The sequence below is a fragment of the Varroa jacobsoni genome, unplaced genomic scaffold (assembly GCF_002532875.2).
Source record: "Varroa jacobsoni isolate VJ856 unplaced genomic scaffold, vjacob_1.0 contig03100, whole genome shotgun sequence".
In the NCBI taxonomy this organism is placed as follows: Eukaryota; Metazoa; Arthropoda; class Arachnida; order Mesostigmata; family Varroidae; genus Varroa; species Varroa jacobsoni.
In genome coordinates this window covers 16,041-38,024 of record NW_019214949.1, presented here as the reverse complement: position 1 = coordinate 38,024, position 21,984 = coordinate 16,041, and the positions used below count along the sequence as shown (strand labels likewise).

At 38.3% G+C, this 21,984-nt stretch overlaps 3 protein-coding genes across 16 annotated transcripts; 2 read left to right on the top strand and 1 right to left on the bottom strand.

Moving 5' to 3' along the window:
- The first annotated feature begins 321 nt into the window (after nucleotides 1-321).
- On the top strand, nucleotides 322-6,741 carry LOC111272724 (uncharacterized). 10 transcript variants are annotated; one of them, XR_002687690.2, is made up of 4 exons: nucleotides 506-602; nucleotides 2,852-3,084; nucleotides 3,395-3,512; nucleotides 5,761-6,026. XR_002687690.2 is itself a non-coding variant. In XM_086973375.1 (4 exons), the coding sequence occupies exons 1-3, from the start codon at nucleotides 546-548 to the stop codon at nucleotides 5,955-5,957; spliced, it is 372 nt and encodes a 123-aa protein (XP_086829501.1). In that variant the 5' UTR covers nucleotides 531-545; the 3' UTR covers nucleotides 5,958-5,988; nucleotides 6,510-6,741. The 10 variants fall into 10 exon arrangements, 2 of the variants coding, with proteins under 2 accessions (XP_086829501.1, XP_022710040.1); XM_086973375.1 differs by lacking the exon at nucleotides 2,852-3,084 and adding an exon at nucleotides 6,510-6,741 and having other exon boundaries at nucleotides 531-602; nucleotides 5,761-5,988; XR_002687692.2 differs by having other exon boundaries at nucleotides 558-602; nucleotides 3,042-3,084.
- Nucleotides 6,742-10,248: 3,507 nt separating this feature from the next.
- Nucleotides 10,249-15,090, bottom strand: LOC111272722 (lys-63-specific deubiquitinase BRCC36). 5 transcript variants are annotated; one of them, XM_022854302.2, is made up of 5 exons: nucleotides 14,981-15,090; nucleotides 13,226-13,347; nucleotides 12,493-12,802; nucleotides 11,947-12,114; nucleotides 10,249-11,763 (listed from the first exon to the last, which is right to left on the bottom strand). In XM_022854302.2, the coding sequence occupies exons 2-5, from the start codon at nucleotides 13,342-13,344 to the stop codon at nucleotides 11,596-11,598; spliced, it is 765 nt and encodes a 254-aa protein (XP_022710037.1). In that variant the 5' UTR covers nucleotides 13,345-13,347; nucleotides 14,981-15,090; the 3' UTR covers nucleotides 10,249-11,595. The 5 variants fall into 5 exon arrangements, with proteins under 5 accessions (XP_022710037.1, XP_022710038.1, XP_022710039.1 ...); XM_022854303.2 differs by lacking the exon at nucleotides 14,981-15,090 and adding an exon at nucleotides 14,838-14,965; XM_022854304.2 differs by lacking the exon at nucleotides 14,981-15,090 and adding an exon at nucleotides 14,664-14,746.
- Nucleotides 15,091-16,195: 1,105 nt separating this feature from the next.
- On the top strand, nucleotides 16,196-21,586 carry LOC111272721 (U2 snRNP-associated SURP motif-containing protein). The gene is made up of 2 exons (XM_022854299.2): nucleotides 16,196-16,341; nucleotides 17,751-21,586. Exon 2 carries the CDS (start codon nucleotides 17,751-17,753, stop codon nucleotides 20,496-20,498), a length of 2,748 nt encoding a protein of 915 aa, XP_022710034.1. The 5' UTR covers nucleotides 16,196-16,341; the 3' UTR covers nucleotides 20,499-21,586.
- Nucleotides 21,587-21,984: the final 398 nt, after the last annotated feature.

Sequence of the window (21,984 nt, the reverse complement as noted above, 5' to 3'; positions counted from 1 at the left end):
AGCCTAATATCACACATTAACGGACAAAGGAATACTAGATAAACCGTTAGGCAATCCCTTATGCTCTCTGTGTTGATTACCTAAGTGAATGTATGTGATCAAAGCTGGGAAAATAGCTGTGAAAATTGTTTTCTTTGACTATTTAGCGACAATAACAGTGAATTTGCGTTAATTTCATAAATGAGCATCATTATTTTAATAAATAGCTTTCAATCGCATATGTAAATCTTCTTCGTTTAATAATGTTGATCTACTTGGAAAATATCTTAAAATGAACATCGATTCATTGGAAAAAAAAAACTGTTTACTAAATGGTTTAACCCTTCGGTGTGTACTTCTCTGTTCCTCATGTATCGAAAATAATGGGCGACAATTCTCTTAAAATGTAGTGCAAAAGTGCATTGTAACGTAAGTAAAGCTCTCGTAGTTTTGTAATACTAATCAGTTTATTTTCGTAAAAACTTCGTCGATTATTATTAGAACATATACAGGTATATAAGGTATGCCTTGCAATTACCGCTTATGAACAGCTGTTTCTCGAGAACATGTTGTTTGACTTGTTAGCAACGCAAAGGCATGTACGTCAACCGCCGTGGACATACGTATGTGCTTATTTTATGGTATTTTACGGTTTAACAGCTCGTAGAAGACCGCACTTTTGTAGTTAAGCAAATACTTAGTCGTCATTTATTCTTAATATTATTATATACATTATAGAAATACGGAAATACATAAAAAGGGCTGATCAGGCTGAACCAGACTTCCAGTGCAATAACTGGGACAAAAACGTTTGCACTAAAGAGAGCTTGAAATATACCTGTTAGCATGACATGGAAAGTTCGATAGAGTGAGTTGGAACGCAGAGATCGCAGTGAAACGCTTACGACTAGAAGCGGACTTAACAAATATCTGCTGGTGCATAGCGATGACACAGCATAGGACCTCTCATTCTGTAGCAACTTGTTAAGCAGCGCAAAGCAACATGTGTAGAAGGTGCATTGCTAGACGAAAGCACGAGTTCAATTAAACTTTAGTAAAAAAAACTGCAATGAACGATTTCGTAGAGAAGGGCCAACTAAAGAGGTATCTACGAGCGTCTACATATTGTTGAGTAGTGGACACGACGAAGAGCATCTACCTCGATTCCCTTCCTCGATTTCGCAACTGTTATCTAGTTAATACTGTAGGCGACAGTCTAATTTGCGTTCGTATTGTCCGGAGGCCACTTGTTACTCGAACAGGTAGACAGTGTGACTCTTCTGCCTAGATTTCTGTACTCATTAGAACGTGCCAAAGTCCCTTGTCAATAGTCTACTGTATTATTATATAGAGTATATATTATTATACTGTTGTCATGTATTATGCACATTACTGCATTATGGACCATAAGGTTAAATTTTCAACCGTTACAGTTTTGTAATATTAAAAACATGATTTATATACGCCTGCATACAGTTATATACTGTGTCATTTACGTCGGTTATATAGAGTTTCGGCATTGTATGGCCTAGCAATGTACTCGCCGCTTCATTAATCATAAGCATAATATATATTTAGATAATATGAAGACATAGGAAAGTCGTTTGCTTTAGAACGATTTCGGAAACAAAGTTTCGCCGTTTTATAAAGAGACCTCGGCCCATTTTACAGAGCTGGGTTAATTTCAAATACAGTACTTAAAGCTGTAATACTCTCTAATTGTCGCGGCGTATTGAGACCGGATAACACTACTAATTATCTAACCAACGTTCCTGCAAAAGCATCACATCGTGATAGTGGATGAGCTTGTCAACTTACAGAGCTAAAATACATTTGACTTATATTTACTGAGAACAATCCACATAGGAAACGTATTATTGAAAAGAAATTAGCTGTTGTCGTTGTGTAATGTTTGTCCACTTTTTGTTATTTATTGTATACTATTTATCAGTACAAAATAACCCGGTCGCGAACAAATCAAATAGATAAATTGAAATTTATTAAAATTCTCGTAATTCATGATGTGCAGATCGCATATATCGTGCTAAACCAAAAGTAATGATTCTTCTCAACTTTATAACTCATATTTAGTAAAAAATATAACAGTAAGAAAAATAAAATTAAAAATATAGTAGTCATATATAATAATACGTAATAAAAAAAGAGTACCTATGCATACTTGGTGGAAATGGTAATTGCGTTTTAGGAGTGGAATGGTGCTACTGTAATTTCCATCATTAAAATAACACCAGTGTCATCGATATATTTCGATATACCACCTGTAATCTTTTACAATAAGTTTTTCCTCAGAGTCGTGGTTTAAAAAATCCATTGCGTTCAATGCAACCGTATAAAAAATACTTTATTGAACATAATGCACAAATGTTACTCCTTCGACATCCAGCATTCTCAAATTTTCTTGCGTAAGCTATTGACAAAATGTGTGAAGGCTTTCTTTTGCCATTAGGCTCATCTGGTAATAATATGAGTACAAAGGCTTGTGTGAAAGGAAAACCCTGTACAAAGCAATTTATTTAGCAGTATTTTTGATCGCGAACGCCATCAAAATAGTCGTGATTTCCTATGAAGGGTTATATATAGTATGATTTCTACGGCCAAAGTTTAAGAGATCACTATTTATATAGATACAGTACCCAATACAATAGAGTCGCCCACGCCAGCCCAGCTTTTTGGTAAGTGGACAATTTGAATTTAGCGTGATCTTCTTAGTCACTGATTTTTAACAAAAAGGAAAACGAACGGCTTATGCACCTTGTGCTATTAACTGAATATGCTGTTTGTTGACGCTTATAATCAATGGCATTGAGTACAATTGCGAAATTTAAAAACCATGTGTTTTGTTCATGGCTAGCCAAAGTGTTGAAACTTTACAGAAACAATATACAGAATGTGTACGACTGATGAAATCATCGAACATCCTGACCAAAGCATAGGTTACTTCTTTGTGCGGATCTATATACAGTCCACTGAAAAAAGCTTCTAGATGAATAATACAATTTGAAGCTTAACATTTATATGATCGTTTCACCGGCAAAATCCAGTGCATCGCTTGTCAGTAATTCGTCATTAAAAGCTAAGTGAAAAGTGAGTTCTTCCGCTTACAGTAGCTAAATATATATTTTGAGTTTTACATCCTGTACTGTTGCTTCAGTTGGCTAGTTATCAGCATAAAACGACTTATCTCCACGTCCGGTTTCAGACATAGACCATTTCATGCATCTTTAAGCTCAATAGATAAACTGCTTTATCGCGAAAATCATCTAAAACATTTACACCTATATGTACGAAAACCATATTTTCTACGAGGCTCAGAGGTATGTAGCCGCACTTTTTTCGATTCTAGTCTCCAATTAAAAATTAAAGCATAATTCGCTATTTTTATTGTGTGTCAAAGGGTAATCGAAAATTCATCGGCTGCTACGATTCCACTCTACGCACATCTGTCGGTGAAGCGCGGCTGTTATCGCATGTGCGTGCTAACGTAATCAGAAATGCAGATCAGGAGCTACAAGGTAATCGCACAGACAGCTTAGAAATTAGAACTTGCGCTCGACATAGCGCCGTTTGATTGTATATGACTGAAACGTTGTAGGCAGGAAAGTAAATGTATAAATATAGCTCAGTCAGAAAAGAGCTTTGTAGATAATGAGATACATTGTAGTAGATCGACAGGAAGTTGCTTTTGCATTAACCTTTCGTGAAGATAATGTAAATTCATAATAAAAATCATTTGTTTAGTTGAAGAGTATACGAATAATGTATAGAGGTATGCATTTCTGCGCCATCTATTGCTCTTCGTTTGGAATCTGTAGGTGCCGAAACAATATCTATGTCGAGTATGATAAACGTGAGCCTTCAGTTCTATACTTCGCGGTCTTTTTGTGACGCATTTAAAAATTAACTCCACACAGAAATCGAAAGTATCTAATTTACTCCAATGTAGTAAAGTCAGCCTACCTATTCTGCAGTCACATGCGGGTTTATACTGCGCACTGTTTCTACAAGCGAATCAAGTCGCCTTTTGAACCAGCTAACATAAACTGATCGGCTGTTGAATCCTACGGCATCTCGTGCCCGCAACACATCCATTTATGGATGATAATATGCGATTGAATATTTTCGTTCGCCCTGTTTTCTGTTGTTTCCGATTCCATGAAACAGCTATTATGCCTATTAAGTAGTTTTCGCACAGCACCCGAAAATGTCAGCTCCCCCTCTACGAAAGATCAACAGCTGTCAACCGCGAGACGTGCACGGCAGACCGCGTCCATGCTGTTTTCAATTCGTAGGACACCAAATTCTGCAAACAAAACACTTTTGGCTAAGGGTATTCACGTTGTGTTCGGTTTTTGCTGGACCGGTGAATATAAATATTATAGGCAAATGCTCTAAATTCTGACTGAACCAAAATTTATATTCGCCTATCTAACTAAACAATAAACGTAAACAGAATCGTAAAACGTGATCATTTATGACGACAGCTTACGACTGGCTAGGAATTTGCTGACATTAATGCTAAACGTAACAGTCGCTATTTCATGCGATATTATCAATTGTAACATCTTCTCCCCTTATCTGACATTTATGCGCGAATTATTCGTAAACAACGTCGTATAATGTCAAAGTAAAAGGGTGAGCAAGGAAATCTCTAACCGCCTATATTGCAAAATGAGATCAGTGCCTATTCAGGTCTTGATACGACTTTGGCCTTCTAACGCCCAAAACACTACTTGTCTAGCTATCGACAATTCAAATTAGCAATGAAGTGGGCCATGTGCATTGTCATTGTGTTCTTCGCTTTTGTAATAGCAAAATGTGATATCCGCCCCCAAGGTACGTTGATAATGAGCCAATTGGTATAGAACTCGACCGAGCATCAAAAAATTTTCCCCCATAGAGTTTTGTTTAAAAAAAATGTGAACTACATTCATCATCTCATTATAATTTTATATTTACTCAACATTTATTTACTCACATTGTATTGTATATATCGATGGCAAAGCTTGAAGAGGGATTTCCGGTAACTTTTAATAGCAAAGATTTAGCTTTGTAGGGGCGTCGTGCCGACGTTTACGTTATATATATACGGTTACGTAAACTTAACCGGATCTCGGATACTTTTTGTGCTAAGAAACTTATTGTTTCTTAGCATACAACTATTTCATTTGCTGATCTTTTCATGTTGTTAATGTCTTAATTTTTGATGTTTCATGCGTAATTCTCAATCGCAAATTAGTTTCTAAAAAACATGACGAGCGATACGTGTTTGTTAGATACAAGAGTAGAGCTTCCTTAGATGTGCTGGCTGTGTTGGCAGATATAGAAACGTTTGAAATCATTTAATCTAACTTTTGTTAATCTGTGCATTTCAGGATATTAAAAACGAATTAATAGTACTATATAAATAGTTATTTATTTAGCGTGTTAGAGCAAACTGAGTCAAATTTACGTGGTCCACCATAGTTTTAGTTTAATTACAATCTGTGTGTCTTTTGAATAAATTAGCTATGTAATCAGGTTGAATTAAGATCTGTTGTAGTCTACAACGAAGGATTAGTCCATGAGTAAATCTTGTACCACCACAAATACTCAATATGTTGGGGTTTTGACGTACGACCTTCTGTATGTTTCCTCGTTGAGACCATTGTGAGTGTAATGGCCTAGCTAAAAATCAATCATGAGTAGATTCTCATGAATGTATTTTATTTATAAAGGTAGATCTGTGTGTTTTAAATATGTAACGTTAAGCTTCTACCACAGCCATCGTCTGCCCTCGACTCGACATGCAATCCGCAAACAACTGTCCAATCGTGCCTCCCCCAGATCCCCACAACAGGCCGGAATGTCGTTGCCCCCCCTTTTATAAGCGCTGTCCAGGACCTTGTTATCAGAACTTCTGCTTAGGACCGGCAGGACCAGCCGACATGGTGCACTGCAACCATTTTACTGCAGTCTAAAAAGATACAGATCAGTTATTAACTGAACAGCGTAAATAAATGCGTTTTTCATTCATTTCGGAACCGAAATTCAGAATCTTTGCATATATCATTACGATGTTAGCCGATTTTAACAAACTGATTTTTTGATGAAGCTTAGCATACTTAGCGTACATAGTATTATAAATATACGTTTGTGTAAAAACAAACGCAGAATTTCAGATAACACTCGTACGTGCGTTTATAGTTGCAAATACTTTCTGCTCATATATTATCAGTCGGTAACACGTAGCAAGTTTAATGTGGTCTTTTACCACTTCATAAAGTATAACCTAAATATATATACAAAAATAACCTGTCAACTATCCTCTTTGAGTCGTTATTCTAAGTAACTTTATGAATAAAGTCCTTGAAGATGCATTTATTGAACGTGACAACCTTTGTTCTTTCTGCACAGTAACAGTGCAAGTAACAATTATAAATATGCTTCGTGTAGATTATAATTATATTTAAATAGTTTTTTATGCAGTTCACATGTGCATAAGGTAAGCGCTTGGTTTATCCCGTATACAGGTATCTTCGAGTCGAATCGCAGAAACAACCAGATTTATGCCGTTGTCCTCGCGTACGTAGTGGACCCTGTCTTGGACCAAGGATAATAGTACAGTGCATGAATTCCGCCATAGACAAACAAGGTTTATAAGGTTAGCCAACTGAACTGCATAAATATATGAAACCTATATTGATATCATGCTTAATTAAATTTAAGGTATGCTGCATCAAATAAAGTCACTCTGGCTGGTTTTTGGATCGTTTCTTAAAAATAGATGGTCGGCGATCCAGTATTAGAATACAGACATTTGACGGTTAAGTGGCTGTTCTGAAATTACTTTACGAGCCAAAAATGGTACACACGATTGCTCGGCAACTTCTTTTTGCTCAAATTAAACCCAAACGCATAAATTCATGACAGAAACATTATTTTAAGCTTTCAACTGTACAAGAATTTGTCGGATAGAGTTTGCTTTTCATAACAACTTATTGAAAAAAAGTCTAGTGGCATTCAGTCGTGTAAGTAAGGATGCTATGATACGGGCGCCAAGCAGAAACCTCCGTATTTACTGACTTAGCTTTCATAGTTTTTTTTTCATTACAGGTCCACAATAGCAGATATAACACCATTTTACTGAATCCTTCTATTGTCTAAGTCAAACTCATGCGCTTTCGGTCACGAACATTTTTTTGCCAATTTCTGTAACAAAAACCATTGAAACGAGAAAAGTCCACATTTGGTACTAACCTAACCTAACCTTTGTCAGCACAAAGCTAGCTAGCCCAATCGGCGTTGTGGAGATATTCTGGAAATTAAATGAACTATGTAAACCTTACTCGCCTCTCTGTTTAACTACAACTGATTTTATTCTAGAGGGCTGATTCAACAATTAATAATAATAATATAGTATAAATAATGTAGTGCTTGATTCGCTGTTGTTATTCAAAAGGCGACGGCGTTCTGGGCAATTATTACGCAAGTTGGTCCCATTTAATAAACAGGTTGCATTACGAACACGTACTAAATTCCTATATAATGAAGGTCTACACTGGCGCATTGGTCAGTACTATAGATGCTTTTCGGTTCGTATTGTGGTCTTTGTTAAATAAAATCCCTAACGTCGTTTAAAACATTAATAAAGTCGTTAATCCCAGCATAATAGTTAATATCAGCCCGTCGAGCATATTAATATTTAATTACTTGTTGCATTGTACGTACATAGCAAACTTTATGCGCATGTCCATACGGAACAATGTAATTTATCTATTCGTAATGGCGAGATGATGACAGCAACATATAATAAATAAGAATAGTTAGCTACTATTTGCCTATGCGATGCTCACCAATGTATAATTTGTAATTAAAAATTATTTACTGACGTCCGTATTATAATAATGTCTAAGCACTTAAACGCCTAGAGAGCAATTAGTAACAATTTTTTTTACTAAACATCATTCAAAAAGACAGATTGCCGGTTCTTTTTTAAAATTAAACCCAGTCGAATTTAATTGCCTCATCGGCCAGTAAGCACAGGCAGCTAGTGTGTAGGTATGATGTCTTGGCATATCTAGATTTGCATCTTGCAATATATTTGTCCTCCATTAAAAATCAGTAGCTCTTCAAAACGTATTAAAATGAATGGAAGAGCACTTAAAATTTTTGACGCTATCTTAACGATCGCCAAAAGAAAATCTAGAAAGTCACAAAAACAAAGCTGGATGGTGCAGTCTACGTATAGCTTACTGTAAAACTTTTCGAATGGCAACAGCTGGTTTGGCAAAGGGTCACAATATATAGTATACAATAAATTCGTACTACCTTAATGGCAAGTGATACAGAAAAACGAATTCAGCGAAATAGTCAAGTGAAAAAACTACTCAGTCAGGGCCGAAATCAAATCGACGCGGAGGCTCCAACAATGAAGCTGATCATCCTTGTTGTCGTTGTTCTTGTCTTTTTCGCTACATCAACGGCGACAACAGTACGTTAATGCTGCTTAGCTAATTACATAGAAACTGCCAAAGGAAAACACTATCTACCGGAATATTGCGAAGATATTAGTAGAGTATACAGGTCTGTTATTAATTTGCATACATACCTTTATTCACTTGTAAGTCACTCGACAACTGAATTCGCGTATGAATACAGGCTTAGCGATACGGGGGGCTTCAAAGTTTTTTAGTCTTTTCCCATTTATACTAGATTTTTTTAAGCTTCCAAGTATTATTATTAAGTGAATAGGAGTTTGCATGCATTCGAGTTATAGAACATATGCATTGTAATTACGAAGCACAAATACCGACACAAATACTGTTTATTGGAACGACACTTAATTCTTATACAGTAAGAGCAATGAAAATTTCATTAAGTGTTTCGAATTTTACATCCGGTGCCGCCGCTACGCACTGCGTCAGATATCAGGCTTTCCAATGCGAAGTGTGTCTACGCATGAATTCGCACCTAGACTATCGCTGATCCCTAAAATTATTAGAAAAACAGGTTACTCATTAAACTACCATAGAAGCGTTTTAGTATAAACGTAGAGATTCGAGCCGAGCAGCTCTAAACTTGCTTGATTTGAATCAGTATAAATGCATACTGTATACATATCATGTACAAGAAATAGATAATTAAGTTTATGAGAAAATGTATTCATACAAAAAAGCGGCATTACACGACGCATGTGTTTTTTTTTTGTTCATTACGGCACAGATCGAGTATAACAGCCATAAAACAATTTGTGACTAAACCGTTCGATACTACCATCGTCTATTTTATTATTAGTTATTTTGCTAGCTTTGTGGTTTTAGTCCAACTTTTTTCGAATTACAATATACTTATATGACCCGCCTTGCCCGGTACATTCTTTAGCAGACAGATAACGACAATCTTCACTTAATTGTATTACGCGGTAACATTTCCATTTACTGTTAATATATCAAAATTAACTATAGTCTGCCTCAAAGTCTGCAGGAATTCGTTGGCGTCCATATTTACACTAGTTTCACGGTACGAGGTCATCCTCAATCAACTTCAATTACTCTTTGCAACCACTAAAAACATGGCACTAGCAAGAGAGTGCACATGTCCATTCTCTTCTGCTTTTTTGCTTTTTATAGTTATCCTGAAGGAAACTAAATATAATTACGCTTTTCGTTTTGAAGTTGTTAAAAGTAAGTGTCATAAACATGAAAATTGTTTTCTGACAGAGCTATCGCATGTCCTAGAAGGGTCAGGAATATGCTTTTGTTCGCCTCCACTTAGCCTGGAGTGCATTACTTTCCTAAAGCAATGTGGTTGCCCTTCAAGGTATAAGTGCCGTCTCAAAGAAGTAAACATTAAGCTACACTGTCATGACTAGTTGTCTATGCGGATTAAGCTTGTTGCGACATACGGAACAACAGGTATAATCATTAGGTGTCCAGCTAGCCGCATTTCTTGGACTAGTTCTATACAGGCGCAAGTCGAGGTTTAGCTCCCCGCATAACTGATATTTGGTCTATTTTTGTTTAAAGGAATGAGAGGATGTCTTAATCCGCCCTTATTTTTGCCGAAATATATGCTTTCGAATTTGCTCCGAGTTCGCTAAATCTGCTGTGCTAATATCAATAATGAAATACCATTTCATGTATATCTGATCGAAAAAGACTCAGGCTGAAGTGGCATAGATACGAGGATAGCTTTTTAACTTAAAATTTAACTCAAAAAATCAAAAAACTGCTGAAGCTCAGCTTACCTAACCAATAAAATAAACAAATCTTTATTCAATATATAATTTATTAATTTACGAACAGAAATGTACTTTATTCGTTCGAGTTCATTCATATTATTTACATGATAACAATATGTACTCGTTTACAGTCAAACTAAAAAGCCAGCACACGCTTAATAAAAAGTACAATGAACTAAAACAATCAGCTTGTTTCCATTCACTTTTTCTTCATACAAATTCATTTGACACTGTAAAATTCTCTAATAAATTTCTCATTCAATGTAAACTGGCCTATATGACGCTTACTTCACATTATATACTACCTATCTAAGCTTTTTATTGAAACTGCCACTTTATGATCACTGTGTCCGCTATGCATTGCCATTCAATCGAGCTTAACCCCTCTTGCTGTCGACTTCCGAATTTTTCTTAGGTTAAATCTCATATGGCACTTTTTGGGTTAGACCGCAATGGGCCAAAGTACCTTAAGAGCCAAGTGACCTAACGAAATTCCGATTGAAGTCAATGGCAAAGAGTGCAGTTATGATATACTTTTAACATGAGTATTAGCAACGTATAGAGGAGACAGACATTATGAAATGGCTTAATAAGCTTAGATAAGCAGTACACAATCCGATCTGCAAATCTCTTTGAGTCCAATTTCAGGCCAATCAACGACCACTAGACCCATTAAAGTACATATTCATCTTTATTTTATAATTGCATTGTTTGTTACAAAGGTTATGTAATATATATATATATATGTATAGCCTATCCATTAAATTTATTTAGCAAGAAACTTATTCTGTTATTTCCTTTTTTGGGAGCACCACACCAATGCTTTATTGTGACAGAGGCAAAAAAATAGATCAAATTATTAATTACAATAATTCATTAGAAATTAATTTTACAGGTCTTCAGCCCGTAAATCGATGCAAACTCGCCATAACGTATTTGTTTGAAAATACCAAGGGGCACCTCCCTACGTTAACAGATATATCGACAAAAACAAATCGCGAAGAAGAAATGTTAATTAAATTGAAACGCGTACACGGTCGGCGGGGTTTAGCTAATAACACATCCTTATGCGACAGCTGAGGTTTGAGCGTTAAGCATAGATCCACTGTAATGTAACTGTCTGTGTTTTGAACTGGTGCATTAAGAAGAAATAGGCACCTTTGAGTTCCAAATCAGGCAGTTCTTGTTAGCGCCAATCGAGTAACCAATTCGTAATCGTAGAAATAACCCGCCTGAAGATGAGTTAAATCCATGAAATGGTTTCAAGCATCGTGTCAAGTAGCAAACGACGTGTTAGTCAGTGTTGGTACTGAATGCTTGTTACTTTATTGGTGGCTTGCCCTGGTTTCACCCCAGCTTAGCGTTACTGGCCCAACTCATAAAGCCTCATGAATCTCTTTAAGATCCTTCTGCGCACTGTTTAACGTTGCCTCAAAGACGTCGACAAGCGGCCCGCCTACAACCTCGGTGATGCCACACAAAGCCTTAGAAAACACCGCACAGTTGTTTAGTTGCGTTAACGGATCTAGTGGCCCTGCAATCTCCTATAAAGAATTAAGTAAAGAATAACTTCATTATGAATAAATGTGGTTCCAATTAGCGCTACAAAGATGGCCTCTAAATGTGTTTTGTTGTTACCACTGTCTTCAAGTGAAAGACAAGCAATTTCGTTGAGTATGCTTAAAATCATCTAAAGGCAATCCATTATGCGTAAAACCGAAACGTACCTCGGACATGTCGTACGCTTCCTTTTCTTCTTCATAGAGGATCTTTGGCAGAGAGAGCAGTGCTCGCAGGCATGGATACGACGGACTCAGTTTACGAGAGATAAGGTTTAATGTCACCTCTACACCAACAGGTCCATTTGTCCCACGCTCTGCCTGGAAACACTTTACCTGAAACATGAAAATACAGAAAGTGATTACCAACTTATATCAACTGCAGGATCCGCCGTTAAAAATTACACTTGAACGCACACACACACATACACATATATGCCCAGACTAAATGAATAAATTTCTATGCGTTATTTCCTTTATTACAAAAACACTATTATTTTTCCCTAGCAAAATGTTCATATTTTTTTTTACAAAACTGCACTGTAGGCCATCCAAGAAGAGTTCTTTTATCTAAGTGTTTATACCTGATCGTAAAAGACTTCCGTTTTATTTTAATCTTCGCGTGATAAGTTCTTTTTGCGGTAGAATAATTACTTGATTAAAATCATCTTAAATCTTTTTTTTTTAACTATATAATATCGAATCTGTAGGTACCTCTATTTTAGAGGGTTTCTTGGCATTACTTGACTCGTTTGAAAATACGGAGAAGATAAGTCCGACAAAATGTGGATCCATTGCCTGATAGTTGGCTTGTGTGTTCACATCAACGTGCGACGGATGGACAGTAATGTGCGGGTGTGAATGGTACCACCCGCATACACGAAGAGGCTGCCCATCAACGGGGGCCAACTCCTCTGCATACGTTGAGGCCTCGGCTTGTTGTTCCGCTGAGATCTCGACACGGTCCCGCCGTTTATCTGATCGTCGTAGAAGCATAAGCGCATGCAGCATTGCTTCCAAACCCCTTACATAGAAAAAAATCGATTCATAGATATGAATTAAGTAATTAATTATTAAGGTGTAGCTTAGCTGGCGCTTAAAAAAAATTATAAGGGTCTAAAGATGAGTTCCCCTCCCAAACTCAAGGCTTAAAGCATACCGATCTAAGCAAAAAGGCATACGAGATTCTGTTGCAAGCTTATTTTACATATTCTAAATAAGAGCATCAAGCATCGTACTGTTAGCTTTAGCACTAAGCACCAAGTTTACTTCTTGTGTAGTAAGCAGAGCCTAAGTAAAAATACATAACTTTTCTTTAGGAAACGGAACTTTTTAAGGAAAGGAAACCAACAAACATGTGGAAGTAGCTTTTAAGAAGTCACAGTTTTGATTCTCCAATACTATGATATCCTTATTTCTGACGAAATAAACCGCACCAATAACTCACGTTTGCGTGTTAACATGCTGTCCTATAAGCAGGCCCATGACCTCTTCCTTTTCTGTACTCAACGCGTGCGTCAAACATGCCTGATACACGTCTGAATAGATGTTCACCCTGCTCACCATGGTCTGCAAGGCAAAATATAAATGTTAAATTTCGCCATTAAAAACAAGGTGAAATAATAGTTGTCGAAAATGTCATTTTGTTTCACTAAATAAACCGATTTTTCAGCTCGAAGCATAAACAAAATTTTATGATTTGAACAATACGATGAGAACACAGAAAGAGCAATACTACGTAACAACTGACTATCGGCAACTGAGGAAAATGTATAAGAATCGCCCCTTGTTTTTGAACAGCCTAATGCTTCTATAAGAGAAGATAATGTGGCGTTAATGAATAAACGAGTGCTGTTAACAGCTGTTGGTATATTGATGCATCCAAATGGGTTGAAGATTAGAAAACAACAATACATAAGTAAACTCAAATCGGCTCCACTTCAGTCCTAACCACACCGTTAGTAAATATTTTAACGTTATTTTCTACAGATCATCAGTAGGTCTATGTGAACCGTCGTTGCCTGTGCTGCTCCGTGTCAGAAATGATACAGCTCACTCAATGCTTTGTTTGGATCTGCTAAGTGCGTATCAGCTCACTTCCTAACGCAGATTCGCAGTATTTGAAATGCTTTAGACAATTTTTGGCAGTGATTGTATGGACCATTTAGGCCAAAAACAAGACTCAGCCAGACTAAGACTTTTATACGCTTATCTATCGATTCTGCTTTACCTAAAGCTAGTCGCCGTGACTAACGCTAAATAACGGTCAAAATTTGCGCAAAAACTTAGTCTATCAAAAAACACTGTGAGTCATCAGGCTTCAGAGCCCAGACTAGAAAAATGCATTAAAGTTATTAACATAACCGATACGCTGGTAACGTGCATACCCTTACGAATTTTGCTTTTACATTTATATATGTTGACAAGGCGTGTTAATTAAAATATTAATAAATATTACTTAGCTTGTTAATGAGTAAGTCCACGTTTTTGTAAACAACACTAATAGTGCATGTTCTTTTTCAAACAACAAAAATGCGACTACCTGATTATTGATCGAACATCAACGTGCCAATGCTAAAATGCTTGGTGAACGTTTGATAGACATTGAGGGTGACTAACCAAATTCGGAAATCGATTTCGTGCGAGAAACTGCGCGCAAACTGATTTGCGATGTTGAGTTAGATAAAAAGAAAACAAACAAACATCGAAACAGTAGATATGAATGTACAGACATTAAACGGAACTTGATTCTTCCATTTTAGTTCCAATTTCCTTCTCACATTATCGCTTAACTTCGGCATGCCCTCGTATCAAAACAGCGCACAAATCATTAAATTACTGCACAAAGAATGCACAGACACATATGCACATACACATATACATACAAAGTAGAGGAACAAACACCTCCCCCGAAAGTAGATTTTTCTTTACTCTTACTGAGCCTGTCACCAGCGGCAACCTGAAATGTTCTTCACCTATAGCGATTTTCGCTTAATATCTTTACCATCTAACGGATCACCTACGTGGATAATAAAGAATGTTTTGATAACTTTCTCTACCTCGCCCAGCTTTAGTTACAGTAATTGTGCGAAGTTATTTAACAGATTTAAGGAATCGGTCAACAATGACAAAACCATTCGTCCTTGGCTACGGATCTGATAACCAAGCATTTAGCGATTTGAAAAAAAGTGCGAAGTTCTACCGAGAGTGGTGTTTTGTCCAATCACGATGCTGGTCTTGACATGAGTTCGAAATGTATTCGACGGTGCACTAAAGGTCCCTGCGTCAACCGAGAGCTTTCTTCTACCAAAGAGGATGAGAGCCTGCACTAGCTGTGTTTGGAGGAGTATTGGGTGTTCGTCTTTCAATCGCTTTATTTATTCTCTGTGACGACTATTGTTCGGTGCGTAATTATGGGCGTACCTTTTATTTTCTATTTTTTTTTTTATTTACACTCTTCGGCTATCTTATCCGTAAGAACAATAAGTTTTCAAAATCATCTATTCGGTATTGCGTCAAGGACCTACCCCTATTGAATGGTCTAGCCTGAATGGGTTTTCTTGGGCGTTTTCTCAACAATTTCAAATATACTATTGAATTCTATTTACAAGAGTACCCTATTTGAGGGCTTAGAATTATTGGCGGCGAAGTACTGTTATGTAAATAAGAGTCAATGTATGTGTTTCGGGCAATCAAGAATAAATAACCACTAAAACTAAGTAAAAAATATTATTAAGAAAATATCGTTTTAGAGCTTGGAACTGAAACAAAAGCCTGAATTTGGGATTTAAAAAATGTGTTAAAATATCCATTATGGTTTCAAATAAAAACATTCCCAAAACGGCCGCCTATTGCCACCTATCGCAATAAAAATTCAAGCAGCAAGCATACACGTCATTTATGTAAATTAATGCGCTTGTAGAACTGGAAGACTTATTGCAGTCGATCGCTACAGTCAAGCATTGCCTAAGGCAATTTATTCTTTTTGTGAACTTTTTTCTTATCTGTAGTCATTTTTGAATAAGGTTACTTGACACCTATTCACTAGTAAGGTCGAAAGAATTATTATAGAAAAAAATGTAAAAAAAGACCCGGCGATTACTTCTTCCTGTAAGTCAACAACAATCGTACGATAGTCGGTGGAAAACTTACAGTAGATTTAATTGTCAAAGCACGCGCCTCTTCGCCGTTAATAACTCTATAATTACCAACTAATTAATTGCTACTGTTGTTTTTATAATGATAGTCTAATTCGTTCGAGGTACCGCGCGTCTTGGTAAAGGTCTCCTGATGACTGGTCGCACCGGAGCGTAGGCTTCTGCTAGATCCCTCGTGTTTTTTGTAGGACCCTTGTTTGGCTGGCTGTTTTGCCCGGTCAAGTGATTGCTGTTGTCGTCGTAATGTTTACATTGAACTAGTATTAGCTGCTTGGTGCGGTTCTGATGGTGTATTGCAACTGGATCAGTGCTATTGTGTACAAATTTCGGCATGTAGACCTGGTCGAATTCTCGGCGATATTTTTCGGATTTTCCACACACGAAAAGCTATATCTACCGCACGAAGGTAGGTCGTAACGAATGTGGTAAGATGGAAGGAATTTCTAAGTGCTGTGGTAATAGAATAGAACCTTAAGCAGGGGTGTGGATATCGATTTTGTCCAGTGAGGGTTTTCGGCGCTTTACGAGTCATAAGGGCCAAAGTATACAGTGTAGATATTGATGAGCGAGTGCCGCTATATGAAATGACAATTCTTTTTTAAGCGACTGTCTTAGATAACGGCAGAAGATTTCTAGAGGTTGCTCTGCTCATCATTACTCAAATGGTTTCAACCGATTCCAACGTATATAAACGCAACGATGGACATTGCTTATATCAAGCCGCAGAGAAGAGATCTAACATTTTGTTAAGAGTGTGTATCTGTTCGTTTTCGCTAATGGAGGTTAAGAGACAGAGTAGAAGTCGTTCATTTTGACAGTTGGTGTCAGAAAAAAAAGCGCTGATTACTCAGCACAGACCAATGCACCGGATGATAAAAATGGCAGGGAAACATTACTGGTAGCTTTGAACTTCCGAGAAGAAATCGAAAGTTCGGAGAAGTTTTTCACTATAGGGACCTGTCACATCGAAAACTAACAGGTGCCGTATAACACATACTGATTAACGAAAAACACAGCATCTGTCGTGGTTTTTCGTGTACTGCTAGTACACCCAAGTGCCCAGCTTTTCTAACGAGCAGACGCTGACATGCTGTAGTCACGGCGTCTTCACAGTACCTTGACTGTGGAACTTAGACATGTTCGTACACTGATGTGCTGATTTAAAGTGTAATTAAGTCAGGAAATTTAAAACGTTATAATGGTTTAATTCAACCAGTTATAAACCTGACGGTAACGGATAGCAACCGATTGTTGAATTTTACTGACTGGATCAAGCAAAAGTATATGTAATTGAGTCACTCAGGTTTGAGGCTCATCGAGAAAATTGTAAAAGTTACTTATCATTAAACCCATAGTTTTACCCATTCTGCTCTAAATTGTTCTTCGTAAAGTGCTGTCGTTTCAACTAAACAGATATTTAAAGCATTGAAAATATATAGCTCTGCATAATGCAATATGAATTGCCTCATTGGATGGAGAAAAGTTGAACCATATTTTTTTCTGCTTGTTAAAGAGGGGCTTAAGTTACTATTCTTCGCTTTAAACGGCATCTTTACCTCATCTCATTAGCTTTTCAGCTACATGTATTTATCCCAAAAGGTAGTCACGTGGATACCTTTTTTTGCACACAGGCTAACACTCTACACATGCTGCCACCAAAGACGTTTTCTAGTCCGACTAGTTATAACAATACAAAGAGTTCGGAGAAGTCTGCGTTCAGACAGTTTACTTTGAAGAAAGCATATACTTCAAGGTTGTTTCTTATATCTTTGACTCTTTTTGGTGTTTTTTTTTGGTCTTGTCGTTCATCCGCAGATGTCTGGCGGCAGATTTCAGGTCAAGTCCTTCAGCCTCGGCATGGGCACGACAAACAAACGTCTTCAGCAACAGAAAGCGGAAAAGGCTCGACAAGAGGAAGAATCAAAGGCGGCGGCTGCTGCCTACGAAGAGTTCGTCGCGACGTTCGATGACAAGAACAAACCGAAGGCGTTCGTTAAAGCTGGTGTCGTGGCACCCGGCGCAGGCGAACGTGATACTAAACGAGAATTGTATAAGCCGCCCCGTTTCGAAGAGCTCGAGCAGCGTACCAAGGCCACACCTACGTTACCGCCTACTCCATCGGAGAATAAGCCGGCCAAGCCTGGCCGCAAGAAAGATGAGCCCAAGAAGAAGTCTAACCTTGAGATGTTCAAGGAGGAGCTGAAGATCATTCAGGAAGAGCGAGAAGAACGCCACCGCTTGAAAGGTGTCATCAAAGGCCAGTTGCTTGATGAGCCTAAAGAATCGTCACACCGATCATCACGGAGCTCCAGTAGCTCCCTACTCTCTTTCGAAAATATCTCAACAACATCTTCATCGAACAACGAGCCAGCAGTGGCTCGAAAGTTTCCAGGCAGCTCACACGATTCGGATGATCCGAACACAACAAATTTGTACATGTCAAGCCTTGATCCAGGCCTGACCGAGAAGGATTTGTGTGACATTTTCGGCATTTTTGGTCCCCTCGCATCAGTTAAAATCATGTGGCCTCGTAGTGACGAAGACCGAAAAAAGAATCGGAATTACGGCTTCGTTGGGTTCATGTCTCGAAAGGACGCCGAACGTGCCCTATCAGTGATGCAGGGTAAAATGGTGCGCGGGCTAGAGATGCGGATGTCGTGGTCAAAAGCTGTTGTAATACCTCCCGTACCCTATTATATTCCACCCGTTATGGCACATCTTACAGTACCCCCGCCACCGTCAGGGCTGCCGTTTAATTGTCAGCCGCCCCCTGATAAGGCGATTCCAGCCGAACAAGCCCAGTGCTTGCCTGATGACTCAGACGAGCTGAAGGAGCTTATACAAGCTTCCATTGTTCGAGTTGTGGCACCAAGTGATCGGCAGCTATTGAGCCTTATTCACAGAATGGTAGAGTTCGTTGTGCGTGAGGGTCCTCTATTTGAGGCGCTCGTCATGAGCAAAGAATTCAATAATCCGATATTTCGTTTCTTATTCGATTTTCAATGTCCTGCACATATATATTATCGATGGCGGCTTTTCTCCATATTGCAGGGTGACCATCCAACAAAGTACCGCTTGAAAAAATTTCGAATGTTTCAAGCTGGCTCGTGGTGGAAACCGCCTGTACAGAATCCGTGGACGAGGGGAATGCCGGAACATCTATTCAAAAAGATGGAATCCGAGAGACGGAAAGACGCCAAATCCGAGGGCGATCCAGCTACTGGTAAGCTTGAGGCTCGGCAACGAGCTAAGCTTGAACATATGGTGCGTATTTTGACGCCGGAAAAAAAGCGAATAGGCGAGGTGATGTTGTACTGCATTGAACACGCATTCGCTGGCGAAGAAATCGTCGATTTGATTATGGATTCGCTTGAACTTACGGAGACGCCATTGTTCAAAAAAATCGCTCGATTGTATCTTGTATCTGATCTTGTTTACAATAGTAATGTACGGATGCCGAACGCCAGCTTCTATCGGCCAGCTTTCGAGCCTCTTGTACCTCGGATAATAAAAGCGCTCAATGCAACGTACGAATCGATTGAAGACAAGGAAACGGCCGACCAGTTCAAGCAGCGGGTACTTAACGTTTTAAAAGCGTGGCAAGAATGGTCGTTATATCCCAACGACTTTCTGTTACAGATGCAAAACACGTTTATGGGCTTTGACAAAAAGCCTTTAGTCGACGTCGATCCCGACGAGGACCAGGACACGAGTAGTGAAAAGGATGAAAAAGAAAAAAATGAGGAATCTGAAACAACACATACAGAACTGTCGAAGCCTGAGCAGCAAAAAATCGGCCTAGCAGGGCTCGTCGGTTACGGAAGCGATGACAGTGATCAAGAAATGCCGACCCCTAAAGAATCCGAACCGCCTCAACCGTCGCAGTCAGCAAAGCCGAAATTTGTCGCCAGCAAATGGGAAACCGTCGATCCGAAAGTGGTTGAAGAGCAGGCAGTTACCACGTCCAAGTGGGACATGTTTGAGGACGACAAAGACAAAGAAAAGGATAAAGAACACCAAAATCGAACAGGTGGTCGAGGTGCGTTGTCAGCGATAGCACACGACCCTGATGAGGACTCTGACTCGGAGACGAGCCAGAGTGTGGCTGAACAGGATGACTCAGAGCGTCGGGGAAAGCTACGCGATATAGAATGCGAAGTACTCAAACTCCAGGATGAGCTGGAAAAGAAACGGCGCTATACGCGCACCGAGATTCAGGAGCAGTGTCGGGAGTTCCGAGCAAAGTTGGTCCGACGCCTCGACGACGCCGACGATAAGACGACAAAACGCGACAAGGAGCGCCGCGGAACAGAAAAAAGCGACAGGGATAAAGATAAAGACAACAGTAACAGCAGAGATAAAAACAACAGCAACACAAGTGGGGGCAGCAGTAGCAGCAAACGATACGATAGCGACGAGGAACAACGGGACCGAAAGCGGGATCGAAGTAAAGTCGATAAACGGCGCCGGAGTCCATCTCCAGTGACTTCATCGCGAAGACGAAGTTCCTCGTCGCCAAGAAGACGGTCACCATCACCTTATCGAAAGCGGAACAAATACTAGCGTACTAGGCACACCGTGACGGTAAAGATGGTGGTACGAACAGCAGCAAGGTGTTCGATAAAGTTGACACAGAATAGAACATGAACGGACAGGGGCTATGGAAAACATCCTGTGGACGAGAAGAGATAATAATTGTCGGGGCATCAATGTTATATAAAAAGCGAACCGCAGAGCTCGGTGCAGGTTAAGAAAAAGGTGGTGCACTGAGTGTAGGCTAAAGGAATTACGTAGTAAAAAACGTGTGGTTTGACAAAAAGAGGAAAAATGCGGGTGTGAAAGAGCATTGATTGAGTAACTTTGTTGGGTGATCGATTGCGAGGCGTTAAGAATTACAAAAACAGATACGTACATAAACACACAGAAAGACGTAACCGTACTAAATCTATACACATATAAATTTAATACACATCATTTGGTTGTATTGGTTGCGCCAACCAGTAAAATGGTGTCTGATTGTCTAAAACTAAAAGACGAAAGCAGGATAGCGAGAAAGCGAGATATGGTGATCGAATGACGATGACTTCTTGTACAGTTTGTAAATTAGTATATGCACACTTAATGATGACAGCAGAAGATAAAAAGAAGACGTAAAATAACTAAGAGTAGAATAGAAATTTGAATAAAAACGGTACAAAAGATATTACTTTACTATTATTACTATTATTGTTATTAATAATAATATCAACATGTGAATAAAAATACATTGCTGATATTTAAAAAATAGTCGAAAACATTTTGTTTTTTACAAAAAATAAACCCATGCCGTTTGTATCGTCCGCCTTTTCCACCTGTTTCACATTTCTTTCATGATGCGTAAAATGACAATATGGTACATATTTTATAGGCGTTATCTTGCTTCTTAAGAAGGTGAACATCAGCTAAAAAATCGCCAGAAGCAGGATTCATCTCCGTATTAGTACTGTAGGTTTGTCCACTTGTTTTGTACATATTGCCTGTTTCTGCTACTCCCCTTAATAAAAAAAAAAACTTATGGGCAGACTTAGGCGCACAATGATGAAAGTCAAGTAATAAAAAGCAAGTATAAGAAAACGATAATACAAATAATAAAAATGCTGATAATTAACTCATTTATAAATCTGTTTTTTTAGGAAAAAAATTAGTTCTTCGTGTGAACTTATATCCTACATGTATAATTCAAAATTTTATAACAATCAATATTTCTCTGAAATAATCTGCTAGTGTTTGCTTTAAAGCTTTGATCGGAAGTTATATCGGAAGGGCGTTCTTGTGTAGTTTCAAAATATATGATCATTGAAATCATAGGTGACTATTTTTGCTATTAGGCTTGGATAAATTGTAGAAATTTATTTCGCAATAGCAGGGTATTCTTTACATGGCCTCTTTTTAATAATATCTGCTGTTTCATCAAAAATCGAAGCGCAGTTTTTATACTTTTGTTTTACCATGCATCCCGAAAGTGTTTGTCATTTATTAAACATACCAAATACAGGACCATTATTGTATA

Excerpts from the sequence above, each read along its gene's own strand:
- LOC111272721 (XM_022854299.2), top strand. The coding sequence starts at position 17,751 with ATGTCTGGCGGCAGATTTCAGGTCAAGTCCTTCAGCCTCGGCATGGGC.
- LOC111272722 (XM_022854300.2), bottom strand. The coding sequence starts at position 14,579 with ATGCCGAAGTTAAGCGATAATGTGAGAAGGAAATTGGAACTAAAATGG. Across the intron at positions 12,115-12,492 it reads AGAAACCCTCTAAAATAGAG|GTAAAGTGTTTCCAGGCAGA; the intron begins GTACCTACAGAT and ends TTCATGTTTCAG. Across the intron at positions 11,764-11,946 it reads AAGCGTACGACATGTCCGAG|GAGATTGCAGGGCCACTAGA; the intron begins GTACGTTTCGGT and ends AATTCTTTATAG.
- LOC111272724 (XM_086973375.1), top strand. The coding sequence starts at position 546 with ATGTTGTTTGACTTGTTAGCAACGCAAAGGCATGTACGTCAACCGCCG. Across the intron at positions 603-3,394 it reads GTCAACCGCCGTGGACATAC|GGTAATCGAAAATTCATCGG; the intron begins GTATGTGCTTAT and ends TGTGTGTCAAAG. Across the intron at positions 3,513-5,760 it reads TGCAGATCAGGAGCTACAAG|CCATCGTCTGCCCTCGACTC; the intron begins GTAATCGCACAG and ends CTTCTACCACAG.